At 35.1% G+C, this 22,520-nt stretch overlaps 1 protein-coding gene across 11 annotated transcripts in view; it reads left to right on the top strand.

Moving 5' to 3' along the window:
- Positions 1 to 22,520, top strand: part of CHD9 (chromodomain helicase DNA binding protein 9) — a 232,426-nt gene that overhangs the window by 124,123 nt on the left and 85,783 nt on the right. For all 11 annotated transcript variants that reach the window (XM_027044406.2, XM_053210485.1, XM_053210487.1 and 8 more), the window contains 6 exons: positions 310 to 641; positions 13,452 to 13,563; positions 17,228 to 17,374; positions 18,326 to 18,394; positions 18,473 to 18,528; positions 19,419 to 19,536. In XM_027044406.2, the coding sequence (XP_026900207.1) occupies positions 310 to 641; positions 13,452 to 13,563; positions 17,228 to 17,374; positions 18,326 to 18,394; positions 18,473 to 18,528; positions 19,419 to 19,536 (834 nt within the window). The remainder of the gene's footprint in view (positions 1 to 309; positions 642 to 13,451; positions 13,564 to 17,227; positions 17,375 to 18,325; positions 18,395 to 18,472; positions 18,529 to 19,418; positions 19,537 to 22,520) is intronic.

Genomic DNA, 22,520 nt, shown 5'->3' with positions numbered 1-22,520 from the left:
ATTTCAAATGTACAGAATATTTACAGGACAAAATTTGAATCAGCTAACTAATCAAGAATGCTGTGAAAATATCAGTGAATCTACGTTATCCTTCTTTAACCGTTTTTAAAAGCAGTAGTTGAGCTTTTTTATATACCAACACTAATTTCTAGATCAGCAAAATGTTACAATTTTACATTTGTTTGTAGCACTCACATGTTGGCTCACGTATTTTACTTCGTTGAGCATAACTTTAAATGTTCAAATATTTATGTTAATCGTTTAGCTGTACTTTGGCATGTTGTGTAAAAAGTATTCTGATTTCTCTAGCCTCCATCTTCCAAGAAGAGTGACGGTTCTGGGACATACACTAAGTTGCAGAATACCCAGGTGAGGATCATGTCTGAGAAGAAACAGAGAAAAAAGGTGGAATCAGAAAGCAAGCAAGAAAAGGCTAATCGGATAATATCAGAGGCCATAGCAAAAGCAAAGGAGCGTGGGGAACGCAATATTCCACGAGTAATGAGTCCTGAGAACTTTCCTAGTGCTTCAGTTGAAGGAAAAGAGGAAAAGAAAGGTAGACGGATGAAATCCAAGCCAAAGGACAAAGAGAGCAAAAAAACAAAAACTTGTTCAAAGTTGAAAGAGAAGACAAAAATTGGGTAAGTTGGTTTCGAAATCAATGTAATTCCTTTGAATTTTTTTGTCAAAGTGCAGTCTGTCTCATCTTTTACTTTTGATTTGCGTGTGATGTATTTTGTTCCTACTTTGAAGTTGTAAGTTGTTAGATACTATGTGTACCTTACTTCCTTTTTGAATGAATTGAGTAATTAAGACTTACTGCGTTTTAATCTTCTCTGAACATAGCTTTCTGTATATTAATATTAGTAAAAGAAATTTAAAATAGGAGAACATTGCATACATAGAACAGAAAAAGGAAAACAAAACCAAACCCATTGCTGTGCCAGTTCCAAATTCACTTCCTTGGTAGGAAGTGCACTGAAATATTTTTATCAGGTTTCTTTACCTCTTAGTTGTACTTCATTGGGCACCTTATAGATTGGAAACGTGAAATACAGTATTTTCTCAAAAACCCACAACTTTGGACTAAATGAATAGCAGGAAAACCAAGACCACGTAAATCAACGATGAGCAGTGTTCAGCTCTCCTGGTTTACTCCCTCACTTTCTCTCTGATTTACTTTATGTAATAAAGAGGCCAGGTGAGGATTAATGCTCCAAGAGAATTATAAGGACAAGGAATTGCTCTAGGAGGGTACATTAATGCTCAGTGTTTTTATCTGATGACTTATCTAATACATTTTCAAAAATAAAATGTAATAAATGTTAATATATGTATTATATGCAAGTTTTTGCATGCAAGGGTAAGAATAACCCAGGGCCAACAGTTTAGAGTTATTTTTGCAGAAATATTTGGTCATGTTTGAAGGCTTTATGTGAAATTTTAGATAAGGTGTTCAACCTGTTTTCTTTTTTTCCACACAAAAGAGTACATGGTAAAGAATTTGTTTATTATGAAAATCTTCATTTGCGTAAGAAATTACTGATACACTGTATAGATACCGAGAACTGACAAAAATTTGTAAGACATTTATTCTCGGCATTTTAAATGCAGTCACCAAACTGAATTATATTGTTATGGCTTGATGCCTTTCCATCCCAACCATTAAATAACATGGGCTCTCTTGCCGTAATAGAGCAGTGATTAATATTTGTGATTTTGCATTTTATTTGCAGACAGCTAAAATGAAATTTGAAAGTTAAATTTCTACTTTTTTTATATTTAATGGTTTGGGCATGAAAGTATCTGATTTTTCCAATATTCTCTCTAGTTTTAAATAGGAAACCCTGTATTTAATCGTTCAATGCATTAAGAGTTAGTATAATTAAAGTTTTTCAGTTTTAACTTACACAGATACATAGGCAAAGAGGGTACTATTTGGAAGGGCATTCAAAAAATAATGCACAAACCAAGAGAAACTGGTAAAGAAACTTCAAAAGTTATAGTAACTTTAAATTTAGGAGGGAATAATATCTTTTAGAGGCAAAAGATACAAGAAGTAAATCTGGTTCAAGAAAAGCAATGTACATAAGGGGATATTAGGAAATAATTATAATAGAGAAACATGGATTTTTGGAAAATGTAATGTGGTAGGGAGTAGTAACATATCACAGTAGAATGCTTGACTTATCCTGGGGTATTTATATTTTTGTTAGAAATAGATTATTAAATGATTTAAATACTGCACAGCATTGATCAATTTAGTAATTGTTTTTAGAGATAGCATTCTTGAGAAAATAGGTGAGAATTGTTCTGAAAAGATAAGTACGTGGCAAGACACTGAGGAGTTACTAGAGAAAAACTTGTTGAGAATATAAGAACATCCTTTTGATAGAGGAATTTATAAGTTGCAGCCAAGTAAGTGAAATGGAAGCTTACCTGTTCTAGTCAGCTGAAATATTTTCACTACTGTGCTTTCCAGTAAGCTGCTATTTAAATTTTGAATTTGCCAAGTTTTTAATTTCTGTGCGAAGTCATCATTTAAGTAGTTTAGTTGCATAATTTTAATTAACAGTATTTCATGATATATTAAACATTTGCTTGAAAAAGTTTTATTTTTCTGTTAGTTTGAGAAAATTAGCTGTTGGTAATATCAAATGATAGGTATCAGATGAAGTTGAAGGGAATGTGTGCTGGAGCTTAACCACCAGCAGTGTGAAATAGAAACTTTAAGAGTAACTAAATTTGTAAACAGTAAGTTATGGTTGATATATAATCATAATTGGTGTTTATTTAACCCATGCGTGTCATTGTTTTGCTTCTGCTTGCTTGCTAGTGTGCTTGAAACCTTATTATTTCTGCTACTTTTGTAGATGAATTTTTTAATACAAGGAAAAAAGTATCCTTTTCAGAGCACTTTTGTAGAGTCTCATTTAATCTTCACACCTCTGTGAGTTAGGCTGGTGCACAGTGGGCAAATTTGATTAAGTTCTTTGACTTTGGAGCCAGGAACATTTGTACAAATTCCCGTTTTGTCACCTATAAGCAGTGTGACCCTGGACAGATACTGAACTTCTCAAGCTTTAGTTGCCTCTTGTGTGAAAAGGGGATAATGATAGTATTTGCCTCATTGTGTTATTTTGAGAATGAAATAATTTAATAACATTTAAAGCATATGGAGCAGTACCTGGAATTTAATAAATGTTAGCCATTATTGTTTTCTGAGAGCATAAATAGCACGTAGCTATTTAGGGAGAAGGCTGTGGCCATGAGCCACGCCCCTTCTTTCAAGCCTAAACTTTCACTCACCTGCCTAGATTCTCTATTAAGGCTCTGAGACCAGTTAAATGAGACCAGTTAAAAAATCGAGCAGAGTGCTCAATTTAGTAGCACATATACTTAAAAAAAAATCAAATGGACAAACAAAAGCAGTTGCTAATTTTTAAGAGGGGTAATAGGTTACTAATGGCTGTTTTCATATGAGCATGCTTCTTCTGCTTATCAAGTAGTTAGAGTAGCATTTAGGAGGGGTAAATTTTGTTTGAAATATGCCTGGAGTTTGAAAGGGTTGCCCACACTATTATGTGGAAGAGTGTGAGTTGAAATGGAAATGGCAGGTGTGAAATAAAGAGTGAGGTAGGGCAGGAAACAACCTTTTTCTATTTTAATGTTGTTCATGATCTTGGCAGTCTGGTTCTAACAAGCTCCCTTTCATGTAGAATATCAGATTTTTTTTAGTAATAGTAGGCATGTAATAGATGCTTCATGAATGGAATAGAATGAATTTTGTCGAATGGATAAATGAGTGAAAGGTTAAGTATCAAATGGCACCAAATGGATGAATTTGATTTGTTAAATCAAAAACAGAAATGGCAAACTAATCCTTCACTGAAACCACAGGAATATAACTAATGGCTTAGTAACAGTAGAAAGTTAAATTATAAAATAAATTCATTCTAAGACTTCAGGTAGAATTTTCTTACGGCTCTATTTGTGATTTGAGATTGTGTGGTAGAATATCACATGAATTGGGGCACCTGGGTGGCTCAGTCAGTTGAGCATCTGACTCTTGATTTCGGCTCAGCTCATGATCTCGGGGTCACGGGATCAAGCCCCATGACAGGCTCTGCCCTGAGCATGGAGCCTGCTTAGGATATATATATTCTCTCTCTCTCTCTCTCTCTCTCTCTCTCTCTCTCTCTCTCTCTCTCTCTCTCTCTCTCCTTCCCTCCCTCCCTCTCTCTCTCTCTCTCTCTCTCTCTCTCTCGTTCTGCTCCCCTACTGTGCTTGCTCGCTCTCTCTCTGTCTGAAATAACTTTTTAAAAAGTTTAAAAGGAATATCACATGATTTGATTGAAGCATTTTTAAATTTGTGGTTTGTAGTTTTGACATTTAAATTATGTTTATGTGTTGCCAATTAGGATACTTCTTCATATTACAGATTACAGATTATTGGACTGATATAGGTAGAATGATTTTGATACTTAACAATGTTTTGTGGCCCATAATTTTAATCAGTAGTAGTCCTTCATGATTAAACTTCCTGTCTTCTTTTTTGTGCCGTCCATAGTTATTCTTTCTGTATGCTAGATGTTAGGTGCTAGAAGTAGCCTTTCTCTTTAGTTAAAGCAGAAAACATCTAAATATTCAAGTAGAAATTAAGGATGTCATGTCATAAAGGAAAATGAACATAATTAAATTTTGAAATTATATTGTGCCCTTTTTTGCTATAGTTTGAAATTTCAAGAAGGAAGAGGGAAAATAACATTTATTAATTACCTAATATCATATATATATACACGTATATGTATGTATGTGTTTTTTAAACAAAACTAAATGTAAGTTTGTCCATATGCATGTCTATAGAGATATATTTATATCTAAATAACAAATATATAGAGGAAAAAATGAACAAACAAAATCCGAGGGAAAAATACAATGAATCATCAGAAATTGAGAATTATCACTTTACAGTCCATGTTATTAATAAAGTGACAAGACCCTGATTGAATTTATTCAAAATAGTAACAATTTGATATGTCTGGATAAAATATAAATGTATTAATTAATTATTTCTAGGCATATGAAACTTTGAAAAATGTATGGTGTACATTTATTATGTATTTTTAATTATTAATCATATACCATTAGTAGTCTATAGAAATTCTATAGTTTTTAAACGCCAAGCAAGTAAAATGTTTTGTTGATTTCACTCTTTAGATCTAAACTTAAACTCAGTGAAAATCTGAAACACATTCATCTGCAGAAAGAATTGATACAGTATACATTATTTGTTATCATGAATTTAATGAAGATTTACAGTTCCATTTTTAAGAAGTATACCTTTATGTAAAATGTAAGACCTTATTTACTAAGGTCTGTTATTACCAAACAATGTGTTGTATGTATTTCATTGAATCTAAGATGTCATTGATTAATAAGACACACCAATAATTTATGTGTAAGAAAGAAAAAAAATATTGCAAGTTAAAACTATGGCATATATTTGATTATTAAATGAATCGATTTCAATAGATGTTAATATGTGGGAATGTATTAGATGTGGGAATCAATAGATGTTAATATGTATCTTAGAACAACTAAAGTAAAGCTTTTGATTTAATGCTCCTACTCTGTCAATGTTTTTTAGCATAAACACCATTTTCTTTTTTTTTTAAGTTTATTTATTTTGAGAGGCAGAGTGAGTGAGTTCATGTGAGTGGGGGAGGGGAGGAGAGAGAGAGAGAGAGAGAGAGAGAGTCAGAGAGAGAGAGAGAATTCCAAACAGGCTCCATGCTGTCAGTGCAGAGCTGGACATGGGGCACTTCATCTCATGAACCATGAGCTCATGACATGAGCCAAAATCATGAGTCCGATGCTGAACCAACTGAGCCACCCAGGCGCCCGCCTTTTCTTTCTTAAAAGCAAAGTATTTTTTAAGAATAAGAAACTATGCTGGTACATATGTGGACTATGATTAATATTTAGCTAATACTTATATCCTAAGTATATGAAACAATTCAGTGGATTCAATTAAAATAAAAATCCTTTCTGTCCTTAAACACGAAGTCTTTTATAGTCCCAAGTTACCAAGAGCATACAATACAATGTTACTTTCACAAATTAAAGGATTAACTAAAATAAAGAATCCTTTTAAAACTTATTTTTCCCAAAGGAGTTTAAGCTGGAGTCTTGTGTTGACCCTAAATTGGAGAAATTTCACCAGATTAAAAGTGTTTCTTAAAAAAAAAGTTTATATTTTATGACTTTAAAAATAGCCACACTGCCTTTCAACATTGTAATGTGAAATAGTATTTTTGCTTCTTTTCTTCACTTATGATGAATTGGATGCATTAATTACAACAAACGGACTAATTGGGGAAGATTCATTGTTTGTCCAATTATTGCAAAGAGAGAATCAGCAGGGGGCAATTACAGATTGACACTGTGTAGAATGCAACTTGTTACCAGCCTCTACTAATAAACATGTGGGCAGGATTCAGATGAGTGCATAAATTACATCTGAAAATCAAATATAGATGTCAAGTATAAACACTGAGGTTTTGTAGTGCCTATACTTATCAAATGAATTAACATTTCAAATTTATACTTAGTTTGAAATTGCCCTTTGCTGTCTGAAACAAGCAATGTTTTGATATTTAGTTCTTTCACTTGCCTGAATATCTGTTGCTGCAATTTGCTAACATTGATAACAGATTCCTTTAATGAAAAATTTTAAAAAAAGCTTGTGAAAAGCCTTTATTATTAATATATTCTGTATTTGGCACTTTACTTGGTGATATTTCTAAGAATAGCAAACTGTCAGTTTATTTGAAGAATGTGTCTATAATGAAATTTTAGTTTCATTTATAATGAAATCTTATTTTAGAATTCACACAGTAGACTCTGATCCATGATTGGGTATTTTACTTGTCTGATTTTATTTTTTCTACTTTTGGATCATCTGATTTCCCTCACATAATATTTATGGGAATCATTTGTTATTATACATGCAGTAGAGATTTCTGGTTGTTTGAAAATCAGATAAATTTTAACCATAATTACAAAATGACAGTAATAGTTTCATATTTCTCTGTATCCATTAAACTATGTATATTTATTGATATTAAGTATCTATTGACTGGTTGAAGTGTAATGTCATTTTATTTTAAAATCAGTAAGATGTGTTCTTAAAAAGTAGACCAGGAATAAAGAGACCTTTATTGTCTTTTACTAAACTTATGACTTGGGCAGTTTATTTCACCTTCTGGTGCTGAAGTTTCCCTATTAGTATCATAGACCAGTACCATATCTATGTCAGAATTTTTCTCAGGATCAACTGAGATATTGTAGGCAAAAGCACTTTGGTATTTTAAGTGCTCTATGAATATAAAATAGTTTTATTATCCTGAATACTTGTTCATAGAGTTTTCAATGACAATAACTCTGAACCAGTGGTTCCCAAACCTAGTGGAACATCAGAATGTCTTCAGGAATTTTTTAGAAGTCCGATTGGAGTCCCACTTTACTAGATCAGAATCATAGGGTTGGGACCAACAAATCAGTCATTTTTTTTTTAACTTTTTATTTTGAACTAATCTCAGACTTGTAGAAATGGTCAGAGTTCCTTTAGACTCTTCACCCAGCTTCCTCAAAGGTTAACATTTATATAACCAAAGCACTGTTGTCAAAGAAAACACACACACACACACACACACACACACACACACACACACACACACACACTGACACGATTCTATTAACTTAGAGATCTCATGTAAATTTTGTCAGTTGTTCCATTTTTTTAGCCAGGAATCTACATTTCACTGTGTTGTCATCCCCCCTTACACCACCTCCAATTCAGGACAGTCCTCAGCCTTTGTCTTTTATGGTGTTTTTGGTTGTAAAGCTTACTAGCCAGTGATTTTGTAGAATGTCTCTCCGTTTGGGTTTGTTTGAGGTTTTCTGATTAGGAGTCTTTATTTTTAACAGACAGACTTCCAATGAAGGCTGCCTCACACATTTAGGAATTACTCATCAATACCAACCTAATTTTTGTTCCCCTTTGTAGTGTCACCTATATAACTGTTTTAGAACTTTATAATAAACCAATATGTCTTCATTGTTTCCAAGAATCAGTGTTCTGTGTAAGTAACCCTAGTTTTTAAATCTTAAAATATATCTATATTTTACTCAGAAATATGTCAGTCAAGCATGACTTAATGTTTTAGAATCAACTTGTCTCCTACCATGGAAATGTACCGTTTTTGAACAGAAAGGTCATGTGTAGATATTTAGAACTTTGAAAGGTTTATGTGGAAAACTACTATATTTGAAATATCTCTTACAAAGTTAGGATTTAAAAAAGAGTTTTGCCTGGATTAAGAGAATGGTTAATGAGTTCATGGAAAAAGATACCTGTACCAGGCCTATAGAACAACATTGGAAGAAAATACAGAATATACAGAAAATAAAATTTAAAAGGCACTGTTTTGTTTTGAAGAATATGTTTCAAGTAGGGGCACCTGAGTGGCTCAGTTGGTTAAGTGTCCAACTTCAGCTCAGGTTATGATCTCACGGTTCAGGGTTCGAGCCCTATGTCATGCTCTGTGCTGAGAGCTCGGAGCCTGGAGCCTGCTTTGGATTCTGTGTCTCCCTCTCTCTCTGCCCCTCCCCCACTCACAGTCCCTCTCTGTCTCTCAAAAATGAATAGATGTTAAAAAAAATTTTTTTAAGAACATTTTTCAAATAATTAATATAATGAAGGCTTATCTAAGTTATTACGGAAAATATTTTTATCTGACTTACCCTTCTCAGCCAAAAAGGGTGGATGTCTAAAGTTGATCTGGTGGCACTTATTAGTATTTCTTTTCTAGAGATTTAGGCAATACTTGTCTATAAACTAATGTTTAAGCAGCCTGGTACACTGTCCTGAGAGAGATTTCATTTCATTACATTACACCGCCACAAAGGAACAGTGTAACCTCTTCATAGTAATTCATAAATACAAAATATTTAAGAATCTCTGCTTTTGATTTCATTGAATTTTTTACTTTTGGGATATGGGTTTTTAAGCAACCTTATAGATTTGAGTTTTTAAGCAACCTGTATCAGAAGATGCATTTCACATAATTTGGTTAGCTTACTCAACATTGAGAAAATACCTTTTTATGCAATATATTGAAGGGTAGTAACAGGCCTTAGTTTGCATTTCATAGGAAATTGTTATTTAAGTAGCTAAAGTGTCCTTTTTACTAGTTTTGGTCTCATCTACAAACTAGTCTGAAATATGCATTTAGGTTTGGAGATGGATAGCAAATGGGGGAGTGCATCAAACATATATTTCTGCTACCTGATTTTACTTAGAGTTATCCCTGACCTTGCCACTGAAGATGGGCTGCCCAAATGCCTTAGGTTGTATTGTGTAACCACAAAGAACATCATGCTCACCCTTTGGAGGAGATTTTTACTGGATGAGGAGGCACTAGAGGAGACTTCTGGGAAACTAATGATGTCTTGTTTCTTTTCTTTTTTTTTTCAATGTTTATTTATTTTTAAGAGAGACAGCCTGTGAGCGGGGGAGGGGCATAGAGAGAGGGAGACACAGAATCCAAAGCAGGCTCCACGGCCCGGAGCCTGATGGGGGGCTCGAACTCACGAACCAGGAGATCATGACCTGAGCTGTAGTCAGATGTTTAACTGACTGAGCCACCCAGGCGCCCCTAATGTTTATTCATTTTTGAGAGGGAGAGAGAGAGAGAGAATGAGAATGAGAATGAGAATGAGTGGAGGAGGGACAGAAAGAGGGACACACAGAATCCGAATCCGAAGCCAGCTCCAGGCTCCACACTGTCAGCACAGACCCCAGCACGGGGCTCAAATCCACAAACTGTGAGATCATGACCTGAGCCAAAGTTGGACACAACTGACTGAGCCACCCAGGTGCCCCAATAATGTCTTGTTTCTTGATCTAGAAGCTGGTTACACATTTGTGTTCATTTGAGAAAATTCATGAAGCTGTTCTCTTTTGATGCGTGCGCTTTTCTGAACTTACCTTTAGTATTAGTAGACTATTAGGTTTGGAGAAAGAGGTTGCATTTGGAGCATTTTGAGATTGTGATATCAGTGGGATATCCATGTGGACATGTCTAAGTAACAGCTGGTTTTATGAATAGATTTCATCTCTCAGGGACTGCCGATAGAAAAGAAGGCTGAAGACCCTAATTTGAGAAACAACAAAGTTTACAGGATGGATAGAAAAGGGTTGTCGAGGACTGAATCATGCTGAAAACTACCAATACTAAGAATAGATGGAGGAAGAGGAGCCAAGGAAGTTTAGCAAGAACCAGGAGAGTATTGTGTCCCATGGCCAAGGGTACAGAAAAGGAAAAACTGATTCGTTATGCGTTGGTAGTAAAGCGTTAAAAATTCCCTTTGGGTTTGGCATTACAAAGGTCCTTTGTGGCCTCAGACATTAGGAGTTCAAGCTTTGGAATGAGGCCTACTTAATGTTTATCTCTATTCTTACTATAGGTGAGACTTGGAACAAGTTCTTTAACTTCGCTAAGCCTCCATTTCCTTTTATAAAATGCTGGTATTTGCCTCTTGGAATCATACGAACATCAAATGAGAGAATGCGTGCAAAAGTCAGCAGAGGCTGCCTCTGCTAGATAAGTGGAAGCTTTGAAAATGAAAAGTAGTTCCAAGAGTTCAGATAATGGCCGGTTGAGGACTGAAAATGAAACCGACCGTGTAGACAACTTTTTTAGGAAGTGTGGATGAGAAGGAGGAAGAACAGGATCATGTGGTATCTAATCGTAGACATGACCTCAAGGGAGAGTTGTATTTTAGGAGGTAAACCAACATAAGGAAACGGCACCAGACAGGGGAACACATGACCAGTGAAAGTAGTGAGAAGGAATGAAGTACAAACACGGCTAGTTCCTTCTTACTGTTTCAGAATATCTTTTTGGACTTTCTCTGATTTCCTGCTTCCAACATAAGCTGTGTTTGTACCTCTTGTCTGCTTTCTTCACGTCGTCAGAAGAGTGCAGGTGACATACCAAGTCAGAGTCATCCTTCTCCTGTTGAAGGTGGTAATCATGCAGTACAATACAAGAGTAATCTGGGAATAACTCTTCCTAGAATTTTCTTGCCTCACATCTGGGCAGCCAGTCATTGACCCCGTTGCTCTCGCTATCTCTCGCTTGAGTTGTCATTTGCCTGATTGCTCCTTTCCCTGCCTTGCATTTTACTTCTTTGAGTTGCATTGCTCTCTTGTTGGAAATTCCTTTTGCCACCAATTTTATTGAGATAATTGACATATAGCATTATATTCGTTTAAGGTGTACAACATAATGATTTGGCATATGTACACATTACAAAACTGTTACCACAATTAAGTGTAGCTAATACCCATCCCCTCACTAGTGATAGTTTTTTTCCTCACTATGAGAACTTTTAAGATTCACTCTCTTAGCAGTTTTCAAATAGACAACACAGTATTGTATTTAACTAGCATCACCATGCTATATTATTAAATCCCTAGAACTTATTGGTGTAAAATTCTCATATCTCCCAATTGCTTTATTATTTGGTTGTTTTCATTTATTCAGAGTATCTCAGAGCCATTTGTTGTCAGTGGTGAACAAGACAGATTTAGATTGTTTCAATTCCCACCCTGTGGAGCTTAAAATCTAGCCTTAAACTAAAATATTAACTCCTTACATGTCATACAAGGATCTTCTGTTCACTCTTTCTAGATGACCATCTCTCCATTTCCTCCTCCTGAACTACTTTGTATATTTCTTTTTTTTTTTTTTTTAAGCGTTTATTTTATTTTTGAGAGAGAGTGCGAGCGGGGAAGGGGTAGAGAGAGAGGGGGACAGAGGATCCAAAGTGGGCTCCGTGCTGACAGCAGACACCAGGGCTTGAACTCAAGGACGTGAGATCATGACCTGAGCCAAAATCAAGAGTCCATGCTTACCCAGCTAAGCCACCCAGGTGCCCCAGTACTTTGTGTATTTCTGACACACCCTTATCTCTGCACATTTCTCTCATTCTTCTGTAATATCACCCCCTACCTGGAATGTACCTTCCCCTTTCTTTCACTAGCAATTAAACCCCCTTTTATCATTAGTTTCCTATCTCAAACTTTACCTTTTCTCTATACCTCCTTTATTCTTCAGTAGACATAAGCACCTCTTCTTTGGTGTTCACATTACATCTGGCACTAACTTCCACTTTTGCCTTTTAACTGTGTTCATATTCTAACAGTGACACTTTAATGTTGGGGACTGTGTCCACTTTATCTTCAAATCCTAGAACCTAGGAGCACCTGGCATATAATAATTAGAGGTTAGTTCAGAAATTACTGTATCAGGACTTTGCCAAGAGCTCATATGCATTATCCCACTTAATACTCAACAACAGTAGAGGTAGCTATTAGAATATCTCTATTTTCCAGGCAAGGAAACTAAGGCTAAAAGAGATCAGGTAATTTGCCAGGTGTCTTACAGATAGGTAAGTGGTGGAATCAGTTTTAAAATTTTTGATGCTATGATTTCAAAGTGTGTGCTTTTAACCTCCAAGTTGCCCCACGTTAGTAAATAATTGTTGAAGAAAATTCTGTTTCTGATATATCACACTTCAAAATATTTTGGGAAGTTTTCTCTGTTTGAAATATGGATATCTAAAATAGAATTTCCCTGATAAGCAATTAGCATGATTTGTGGTTAGTATGGTGCTTTAAAATCATGCCCCCTTATCTGTTGAACCCAAAATAAGGAAATGTGGGAGCTCTATAATTTCTGTACCTCTGATCAAGAAAAAAAGTTGAAAACACATTTTCATTTTAAACATTTGTATTTAATGGGTGTGTATAAATATTAATATACACATGTACACATATATATGAGAGAGACAGGCAAACTGTGGAAATATAAAAGAAGAGCTTTTAACTTTTTAGGAACATACAGTACAGCTAAGATAGGCCTTAACATAAATGAAATAATGAAAGAACAATTCATTGTTAAAATTTTAATAAGTAGGGGAGAAGTGAGGAGTTTGAATTTAGTAAGAGGTAGAAGGGGGAAAAAAACCCTCATTCCAAATCTATAAGATAATAAATGGATTATTTTAATTATTAACTACAGTTCTGTCACCTGACATTTTTCCCATGAAAAATGATTTTGAGCCTGAGAAACAAGTGCTAAAACTTGGCTGCCTTTCTATGCCTAGAAGTACGTTAACTGTAATATTGGTTTGTGTTTGTTCCATTAGAATACAGTTCTTGTGTTGAAAATGTCATTATGGATTTCATGATAGTTATCTTTGGTTGAACATTCATGTGATACAAAATGGAAAAAAGTTTATCATGCCAATCTTAATATGACCAAAAATAGAAAAAGGCAAAAGAGTTCTTACTGTTGGTTCCTTTCCTCTTGAAACAGCAAACTCATTATTACGTTGGGTAAGAAACAAAAAAGAAAGAATGAGTCTTCAGATGAAATATCTGATACAGAGCAGATGCCACGGCACACACTCAAAGAGGAAGACCCTCAAGTGAGTATTACATTTTTTCTGAGAAATGAAGCACTGGTAGAATTATTTAGATAGCATAAAACTGCTTTATGGTTATTTATACTTTAGTTTAGTAGTAAAACTACATTGTATTACATGGTAGAACTTTAAGACAGCAAAATGTGCTTCTAGCAGTATTGCTATAGAATGTTAGATCTGGGAGGGAACCTACATATCCTCTCTAAACCCTTCATTTTTCAGATAATGAAACCAAAGCCCAGAGAGGTTAAGTAACAGTCCAAAGTCCCTGATGGCTTTTAGTATGGAGAAATATCTAGTGATATTATCCTGTACTTATGGAGTGCTTTTGAGTGAACTTAATGATGGAGATATTGATTTTTAGAATCACATAGAATGATAGAGCAAGTGGATTGAATCGTTCCTAGAAATAATTCCGTTGGTCTGCTTCTGTCAAAAAAGATAACCAGTTTTATTAAAAATCCCCTAATGTGGACAAGAATACTGTGCATTTTGCCTTTTTTTTTTTTTTTTTTTTGAATAGGTGGATATTCAAAATAACCTTGTGAAGTTAAAAAGTCTATATGTAGTGAAGGTCATAATAATTCAGGCCACCCTCTGCTCCCTAATAATTAAAGTACAACTCTAGGCCGTATGGGTGGTGGCAGTTGTTGAATTATGGGGCCAGAAAGCCCCTGAATGGCCTTTCTTCTTCCTTATGCAGCTTCTTATCCAATGGGAGAGTAGTGGCTCAAGGCTCCTGGGCTGCTGCAAGAGTTGAGGTAAGGGCAGTGACTGAAGCTCCTAATATTATATGGCCTGGCTTTTTCTTCACATGTTATCCTTAACCTAGGCAAACTTACAGTTAACTTATTCAACATGAGAAAATTCAGTTGAATTTTTGCTAGGATACTGCTGGCCATTTTTCCACTATTGTTATTACCAAACAACGAAATGGTAGAATAGGTTAACATGCGCATTTCTTCCGTGCTTTTCGCTGTAGGTTGCTGCATTGCGTTAACGCAAAAATATAAATGGGGAAGGAAAGAAATATTTTCTGATAAATGATAATAAATCTATATTATTGATATATTTAAGTGTTCCATTATATGAATGATGGAAAGAGCCATGTAGCTTTCACTTACAGTGGACTGTCAAGATTTGAAGGCGTGAAAACTAATTTAAGTTTTAGGTTTAGAGTCAGGTGGAATAAAAATCTAAATGTGATATTTAATTCTTTTACCCTTAATCTTCATATAGAGTACTTCAGTAGTCTGACTATGTTTGCAGACTTAATATTTTTAAAAGCGCATACAGTACATTATGTTAGGATTATTATAGGACACAAGTGACGTGTTATCGGAATGATGTGTTAGTTGTTTAAAAGCCTGTTTCTGACCTCTTATGTAAAGTGTTGTAGTTTGATCTTTTGAAGCCTCTAAGAAGAAAAACCTAGAAAAATATTCAAAAAAAGAATTTGTCACCATTTTAAATTGTGCTTTCAAAACACTATAGAGACATAAAGCCAGACAAAAGCACGTTAGCCAAAAATGTGCACACCAAATTAGTTTTTGTATTTTTAAAGTAGTAGAGATATTACATGACAGAGAAAGATAATTTGTTGAGAGTGGCACCTCATTTGGCTTGGCCTGATGTGTAGCTGTGTTCTCTAGTGGAATATAATTTATTCCACTGTAATGATTCCAGCTATAATCTTATAGTATCTATAATAATCTTATATTTTCCAGCAATAATCACATAACTCACACTTTTTAATTCATCTTTTAGATTGATAAAGTCTTCATAGGATGAGTATGCAGCTTACGATACGTGGCTCTCATGTTACCTTGTGAAGAATTATCTAAATGTGCACTTTTGTTAGTGCAAAGGATTCTTTCAGGCCACTCATTTACAATTTACGAAAGACCTAAATGAGGCATTTCAAAGTACTAATAGATACCTAAGTGACCAGAAAGGAAACTTTAATGCTGAAAACATCAAATGGAATCTTCTAAAAGTATATCGAATTACTCTTAAACTTCACTACCTAGAAGATTTGTGCCCAATGAGACATAACATTGGTAATACATGTTATTGTTAGAATAATAAATGTCACTGTTGGTTTACTAATTTAAGCTATTCTTGAGTATTCAGAGCTATATGATGCCTGTAGTAGAACTCTAAATATTCCTTAAGCCTAGTGTTAGATTAGAGATCCATAGAATTTTTCCCTCAAGTAATAGTAATTTTTTTTTTCAAAATAAGATGTGGGAAAATTTGGGTTTCTAGAAGTTCCTTTTATTACAACTTTTATATGCCACCTTCCTGTCTCCCATATTAACAACAGTGTTACCTTGAGTTTTGAAAATGTGTATGTCTTCATGGCCAAGAGATGGTGACCCATCCTACATGAGTCATGAGGTTATCTACTATATTTGGCTAACCTAACTCACCATATTAGTACCTTTCTTTCTCTCAGTATTCCACAACTCGAGAAACAGGCAGAGGCATGTAAAAGGCCACTGCAATTTTTTGAATGCAGTTTGTCCTCAGCCTGCTGCACTGATTGAGGCATTTTTGTAATGGCTATGGAAATATGAAAGGCCTACCAAATTGAGGATATTCGCGGAAACCAAAAGGAGAATGCATAGGTCATTTTGCTGGTTTTAATGTGGGGGGATGTCATGGGAGTTACTAAATATATAAAATGGCATAGAAAAAGGAAGGAAGAAGGGGTAGATATACCAAATATTGAGCAATAGAAAAGTTGGCTGAGATGCTTCCACCCATGAGATTTTAGGGATGTGGGAAAAAAAAGCAAACCTAGGTTCTTTGAAATTTTCAAGCCAAGTTGAGATTTTGATTTTATAGTGGGGAAGATCAAATATTAGATATGTAGGGAGGTAAGTAAAGCCATGTGTATTATATCTGATTTTAAATCACTTAGATTACTTTAAAATGTAATACTTTTCAAAAGGCTTACTTCTGCTTTTGATAGTGTTTTTTATTTTTTAAGGGAAGCTAGTAAAGTCAGTAAAAAACAGGTTCCTCTTTCATACACATTAAATTATTTGGTAGATTTACTTGATTATTTTGTGTATCTCTTTTAAAATATTTTACATTATTTCATTCTGTTTTAAACAGAAGTTTGTGGGTTTTGTGGTAACAGTTATTTAATATCGTGTTCTAGTTTTATGTCCCCGATTAATTATTTAACCAGTATACATCTGATGCACTTTTTAGGTTTGAAGCAAAAACTGCAAAAGTATTAACAGTTTAAAGTATGTGTTGCCCAAAGTGTGAAATAGCTAAATAAAACATGTCTTTACTCTTCTCAACAATAGTTTCTAAAGACAGGTAATAAAGGTATTACTAATAAAATATGTTTTGCCCAAGGTGTGAAGTGGTTAAATAAATCTTTTTTAATTGTAATAATTTCTAAAGAAGAGTAATAATGGTATGACTATTCTTTGTTATTTGAAACGTTAGGAAGTAGAACAAGATTCTGAGCCTGTGGCAAAGGGAAAATTATAATCTTCCTTTAATTAAAAGGAAAAATGAGAAAAGATGGATGTTGAAGACAATTTCAAAAATTTAATGTACAAAATTGCCACACTAGGAGTAATTATTTTTAAAGTCTTTCCTTTAAAATCTGTCATATAAATATGATCCTTATGGTTCATTACAGAAAAGAAGATCAAATCGTCAAATTAAAAGAAAAAAATATGCGGAAGATGCAGAAGGGAAACAATCTGAAGAAGAGCTCAAAGGTTCTATGAAAATAAAAAAGAATTCAGCTCCTTTACCTGGTGAACAGCCTTTACAGTTATTTGTGGTAAGACAGATCTGGGATTATAAGTACAAATCATTTGAAGTCAACATACATTCTTTAAAATACTCTCATTATCTTTCCTCCTAAAATCTGCTCCAGCTTTTCCTCCTGGATTCCATATTGTAGTTAAAGGAACCATTAATTATTCAGATCAGAAACCTAGAGATTCATCCTTTCTGTTTTCTTCCTTTGCTTCTTCATACAGTTTATCACCTTGTTTTTCACCCCTTACATATGTATTTCTGAAACTCCTCCAAATGCTATCCTTTTTGCAGAATATTTCTGAATTATAGTCCTGATCATAGTACTTTTCTACTGAAACCTCCTCTAATAGCTCCCCAAGTCTTACAGAATAGAATGATGTGTTTTTAGCCCAGTGCACAGAGCCCTTTGTGTGGATTTTTTTGGGGGGGGGATGGGAGGGAGGCCTTACCTCATGCCACTTCTTCACAAGCACTGACTCCTCTGGCCTTATGAATATGGGTGCACGCTCTATATCTCTGAGTGTGCATCTTCCTCTCTGTGCGTTCTTGTCACCTTCCTTGTCTGGATTGTGGCCCAGCCACTCACCTGCCAACTGAGTGATCTGACACCTTGGGCAAGCACTTATGTTCTCTGTGCTTGAGCTTCCTAATCGGTACAGTGGAGACAATAATAGTACCTACCTTGTTGTGTACTTGTGAGGGTTAAATGAGTTAATATATACATGAAGTGCTGATGATCACGCTGAGCCCATTAAGCACAGTACGTGTCCAGTGATGAAGATGCAGGTGCTGACCAGGACAGTAACAACAGTGATGTTTTTCCATTTTTGTATTCCTAACATTTAACACCACGCCCGGCACGCATGCTCAATAAACATCTGCTGAATTTTAGTGTGTTCGTAAACCTACAAAGTAGCAACTAAAGGAGTTTTTAAAATATGACTCGTATTTTCTTTCTTCCCTCCCATAGGAGAATCCAAGTGAAGAAGATGCTGCAATCGTGGATAAAATCCTGTCTTCTAGAATTACAAAAAAGGAAGTAAGTAATCTCACGTTCCATTGCACACTTTACGTGGCCTGAGTGTTACACTCCTAAGTGTTGATTTTATTTCCTTAGGTATCACCTGGAGTGATGATTGATACAGAAGAATTTTTTGTAAAATACAAGAATTAGTAAGTATCTGAGATAGAAAAATAATAGAAAATACTGATTTAAATATAAATTAACGTTTAAATATATTAAGTTAAATTATTCTTTTTATTTTATCTGCATTTTAAAGTGTTTAATTAATGCATGAACTTAAAAGGCTGCAAACCCTTTATGTTAAAATTTAAGGGAATTTGCGGACACCTGGGTGGCTCAGTCGGTTAGGCGTCCAACTTCGGCTCAGGTCATGATCTCACAGTTCGTGAGTTCAAGACCCATGTCAGGCTCTGGCCTGACAGCTCGGAGCCTGGAGCCTGCTTCGGATTCTGTGTCTCCCTCTGTCTCTGCCCCTCCCCTCTCACTGTGTCTGTCTCTCAAAAACAAATAAACATTAAAAAAAAAAAGTTTAAGGGGATTTTCTTCCAGAAAACACTAATTATTAACATCAAAATGAAAGAATAAAATATTCTTTTACAAATTATAAACGTTACTTGTTATGTTGTTGAACTTTTCAGATTTTATTCCACTTTTTCCTATACTTATGTGACAGAAAGTGTTTTAAATAAAATTACATTGGCTTTGAAATAAGTTAGCTTTCTGATCATAACAAAACTAATACAGTGAAGAAGTAACTGATAAATCACATCTTGTTGCCCTGATGACTTGGTTTATCATTCTGTTTTGTGTGGCAAATTGCACATGTTTATACTACAGTCTCCTTAGGATATAATGATCACAGTGGCTTTATTTTAGAAATTGAACGGAGTCTTGTTGGCATTAAATGAAATGATGAGCTACCTATTCATAAAGTTGAATATTTTGTATTGGATGCTATGATTAAAAATAAATCTAAAAAAACAAAACAAAACATGATTTTCTCTGTCATTCTAATATATTGCTTTTATAAACATTTTAGCTCCTATCTTCACTGTGAGTGGGCCACAGAACAGCAGCTTTTGAAAGATAAAAGGATCCAGCAGAAAATCAAACGATTCAAACTGAGACAAGCACAAAGAGCACATTTTTTTGCAGACGTAAGAAAAGGAAATAAATGAAACTATTATGTGTTGAACTCTGAACACATTTAGTGTTATTTATCAACAGTTTAAGTCTTATTCATTTTAATTCTTAGGCTTCCAAGTTTGATATTTGAATACAAATGCCATCTTCATATAGTAATTTTCTCTCCCCAAATTTAGCTTGGAAACTAGCTGCAGCAGGAGCACTGATAATTCAGAATGGCAGATAACTCTTCTATTTTTATTTTATTTTTAGTTTTTTCTTGTATTTTTAAAGTCACAGTATTTCAGTACTTAAGAGTTGAATATGAGTGGGTTAATGTCTCAAAGAATTTTATCAGCAGAGTTATTCAAGTAATGGAAATGGTAATGTAGCAAATAAATGGAAATTTAAGATTTTTCAGTACATGAAATATGTTGCATATTTTCTATGCCAGGTGGTGTGTGTATGAACAAAAACATCATAGGAATAATTCACTTGAACGGTCTCACCTATTAGTTGATGGCCTTTTCAGCTCTAAATTTTTTTTCTTTCTTCTTTTAATGGGCTTATTTTAGAGCAGTTTTAGATTCATCTAAATTTTTTTTAACTTTTTAATTTGAAGATTTTTTTAGAGTTTCTATTTTGAAAATCTTAAGTTGTAAAAATAGTACAATGAATTCACATGCATATATATCTGTATCTATATCTATCTTTATACTTGAAGTATAGTTGACATACAATGTTATATTACTTTCAGGTGTACAACATAGTGATTCCACTAGTCTGTATGTTACACTGTGCTCACCACAAGTGTAACTGCCATCTGTCACCATACAGCAATCACAGCACCATTAACTCTATTCCCTATGCTGTACATTTTATTTTCCCACATATATTTTAACACGATTCCCTAAATATTAACATTTTACCATGTTTGCTTTTCATTCACATTTGTTCTCCCTCTGCCTCAGTCTCTGCCTCCCTCCCATGAACATTCCTTTTTTCTTAAACCATTTGAAAGCAAGTTGCAAATACATCAGTATTTAAGTTTTCAAGAATTCTGTTACATAATAATATAATTAACATTGATGTCGTATTAACCCATCTGCAAACCTTATTCATATTTCAGTAACTGCTCCACTATTTTTATAGCAAAAGATGTGTCTTCGTGTTTGTTAAACTGGTCCAGAATCCAATCCAGCATCATATGTTGAATTGTGTTGTCATATGTCTTTTGATTGGTCTTTCTGTGTTTTTCATTACTTGAACATTTTTAAGAGTATAGGTAATGGCGCCTGAGTGGCTCAGTCAGTTAAGCATCTGAATCTTGATTTCGGCCCAGGTTATGATCCCAGGATTGTGGGATCCAGCCCCGCATTGGACTCTGCACTGAGCGTGGAGCCTGCTTAGTTAGGATTCTTGTTTTTCTTCCCTCTGCCCCTCTCCCCGCCTTGCTCGCTCGCTTGCTATCTCTCTCTCTCAAAAAAAAAAAAAAGAAAAAAAGAAAAGAAAAAAGAGTATAGGTGGTAAATTTGGTGGCGTCTGATGCTTCCTCGGGATTCAAGTCATGTTAAAAGAACATTGCTGTATTGTACACCTGAAACTAATGTAACTCTGTGTATTGACTCCACTGGAATTAAAGTAAAAGACCACCACAGAAATGATACTGTAGCCTTCTCAATAAATCATATCAGGAAGTGCACAATACCTATTTGCCCCATTACTGGTGGTGGTAACTTTAATCACTAGATTATGGTGGTACCCGGCAGATTTTTGCACCATGAAGTTACTCTTACTTCCTTTCTAATTATAAAATCGACTTTAAAAATTTGATGATTCTAATGACCTCCTCAGTTTATGGATGCTGGGAGGTCAAAATTTTTTCACCTCCTCACTCTAATACAGAAATTTCTAATGAGCTAAAGATTTTAGAAATACTTAATAATCTTTTAACTTTTCACAAAGACTAATTTTTCTCACTTGACTCAGGTACAACATAAATTGGAACTATGCAGATTGTCTTAAAGTACCTCGTTACCATTCTGATGTTGGGCAGTGTCTTTGTTATCAAGAGATCCCGAGGTGATACCATTGTTCAGGAAGGATTTGAGACAGTGAAGAGAACTAAACACAGAACCATGGAGCACTACAGTACTTAAAGGTTAAGCAGAGGAGTAGAGGCAGCAGAGATAGTTGAGAAGGGCTATTGAAAGTAAGGCGTTGAGGAATGAGTAGGAAACAGCCGGGCAGACAAGAGAAGGAACAACAATCCATTCAGAAGGGAGAAGAACGAGTATGAAAACATGGAGGTGTGCCATAACATGGAGTTTGAAAAGGCTGTGTTTTTGTACTTTGGGAGCATGAAATCTGGGGTACAGCTGTGCCAAGCAGTAGGAGGTGAGGCTGGAGGAAAAGGTACAATCCTGTTTATTCCACGCAAACCAATGTGGGCCTGATCCCCAAACAAGGGAGGGTCACTGAAGGATTTGAAGCAGGGGAGCCATGGGTAAGATTTATATTTGAGAAAGATCACCCTAGGGTCAATGTGAAAATGGATCAAAGGGAGGCAAGAAGGTAGTCGAGGACTAGTTAGGAGGTTGTCAGAGTCCACGTAAGAAGTGACGAGTAGGGAGAATGAGGAAGGAGGAACCAATCTGAGCTGTCATTAAAGGCAGAATCTATAAGAATTGATGACTTACTAGATGTGGGAGATTAAAAAAGAGAAAGAATCTGAGCTGACTTCTCCATGTCTGACTTGTGTAACTGGGAATAAGGGGGTGGGGGCAGTGCTGTGTTATCACTAGCCTAGTAGGAAACTGCAGGAAAGAAGCGCACATAGGTTGAAGAGTAAATGAGTGCAATTTGAGGTCACTCAGATAGAGAGTCCTCTTTCATTTAAGTCATTGGGTCCTGAGCCCAGGAATCATCAGTAGATCAAGAATGTTTGATACAACTGATAGATGGGCCTACAGGTGGGGTGGTTGGCCTCCAACACATAGACCTGAGAAAAGTGGCA

The sequence above is a fragment of the Acinonyx jubatus genome, chromosome E2 (assembly GCF_027475565.1).
Source record: "Acinonyx jubatus isolate Ajub_Pintada_27869175 chromosome E2, VMU_Ajub_asm_v1.0, whole genome shotgun sequence".
In the NCBI taxonomy this organism is placed as follows: domain Eukaryota; kingdom Metazoa; phylum Chordata; class Mammalia; order Carnivora; family Felidae; genus Acinonyx; species Acinonyx jubatus.
Note: the sequence above shows the minus strand (reverse complement) of the source record. Positions and strands in the feature narration are given on the sequence as shown.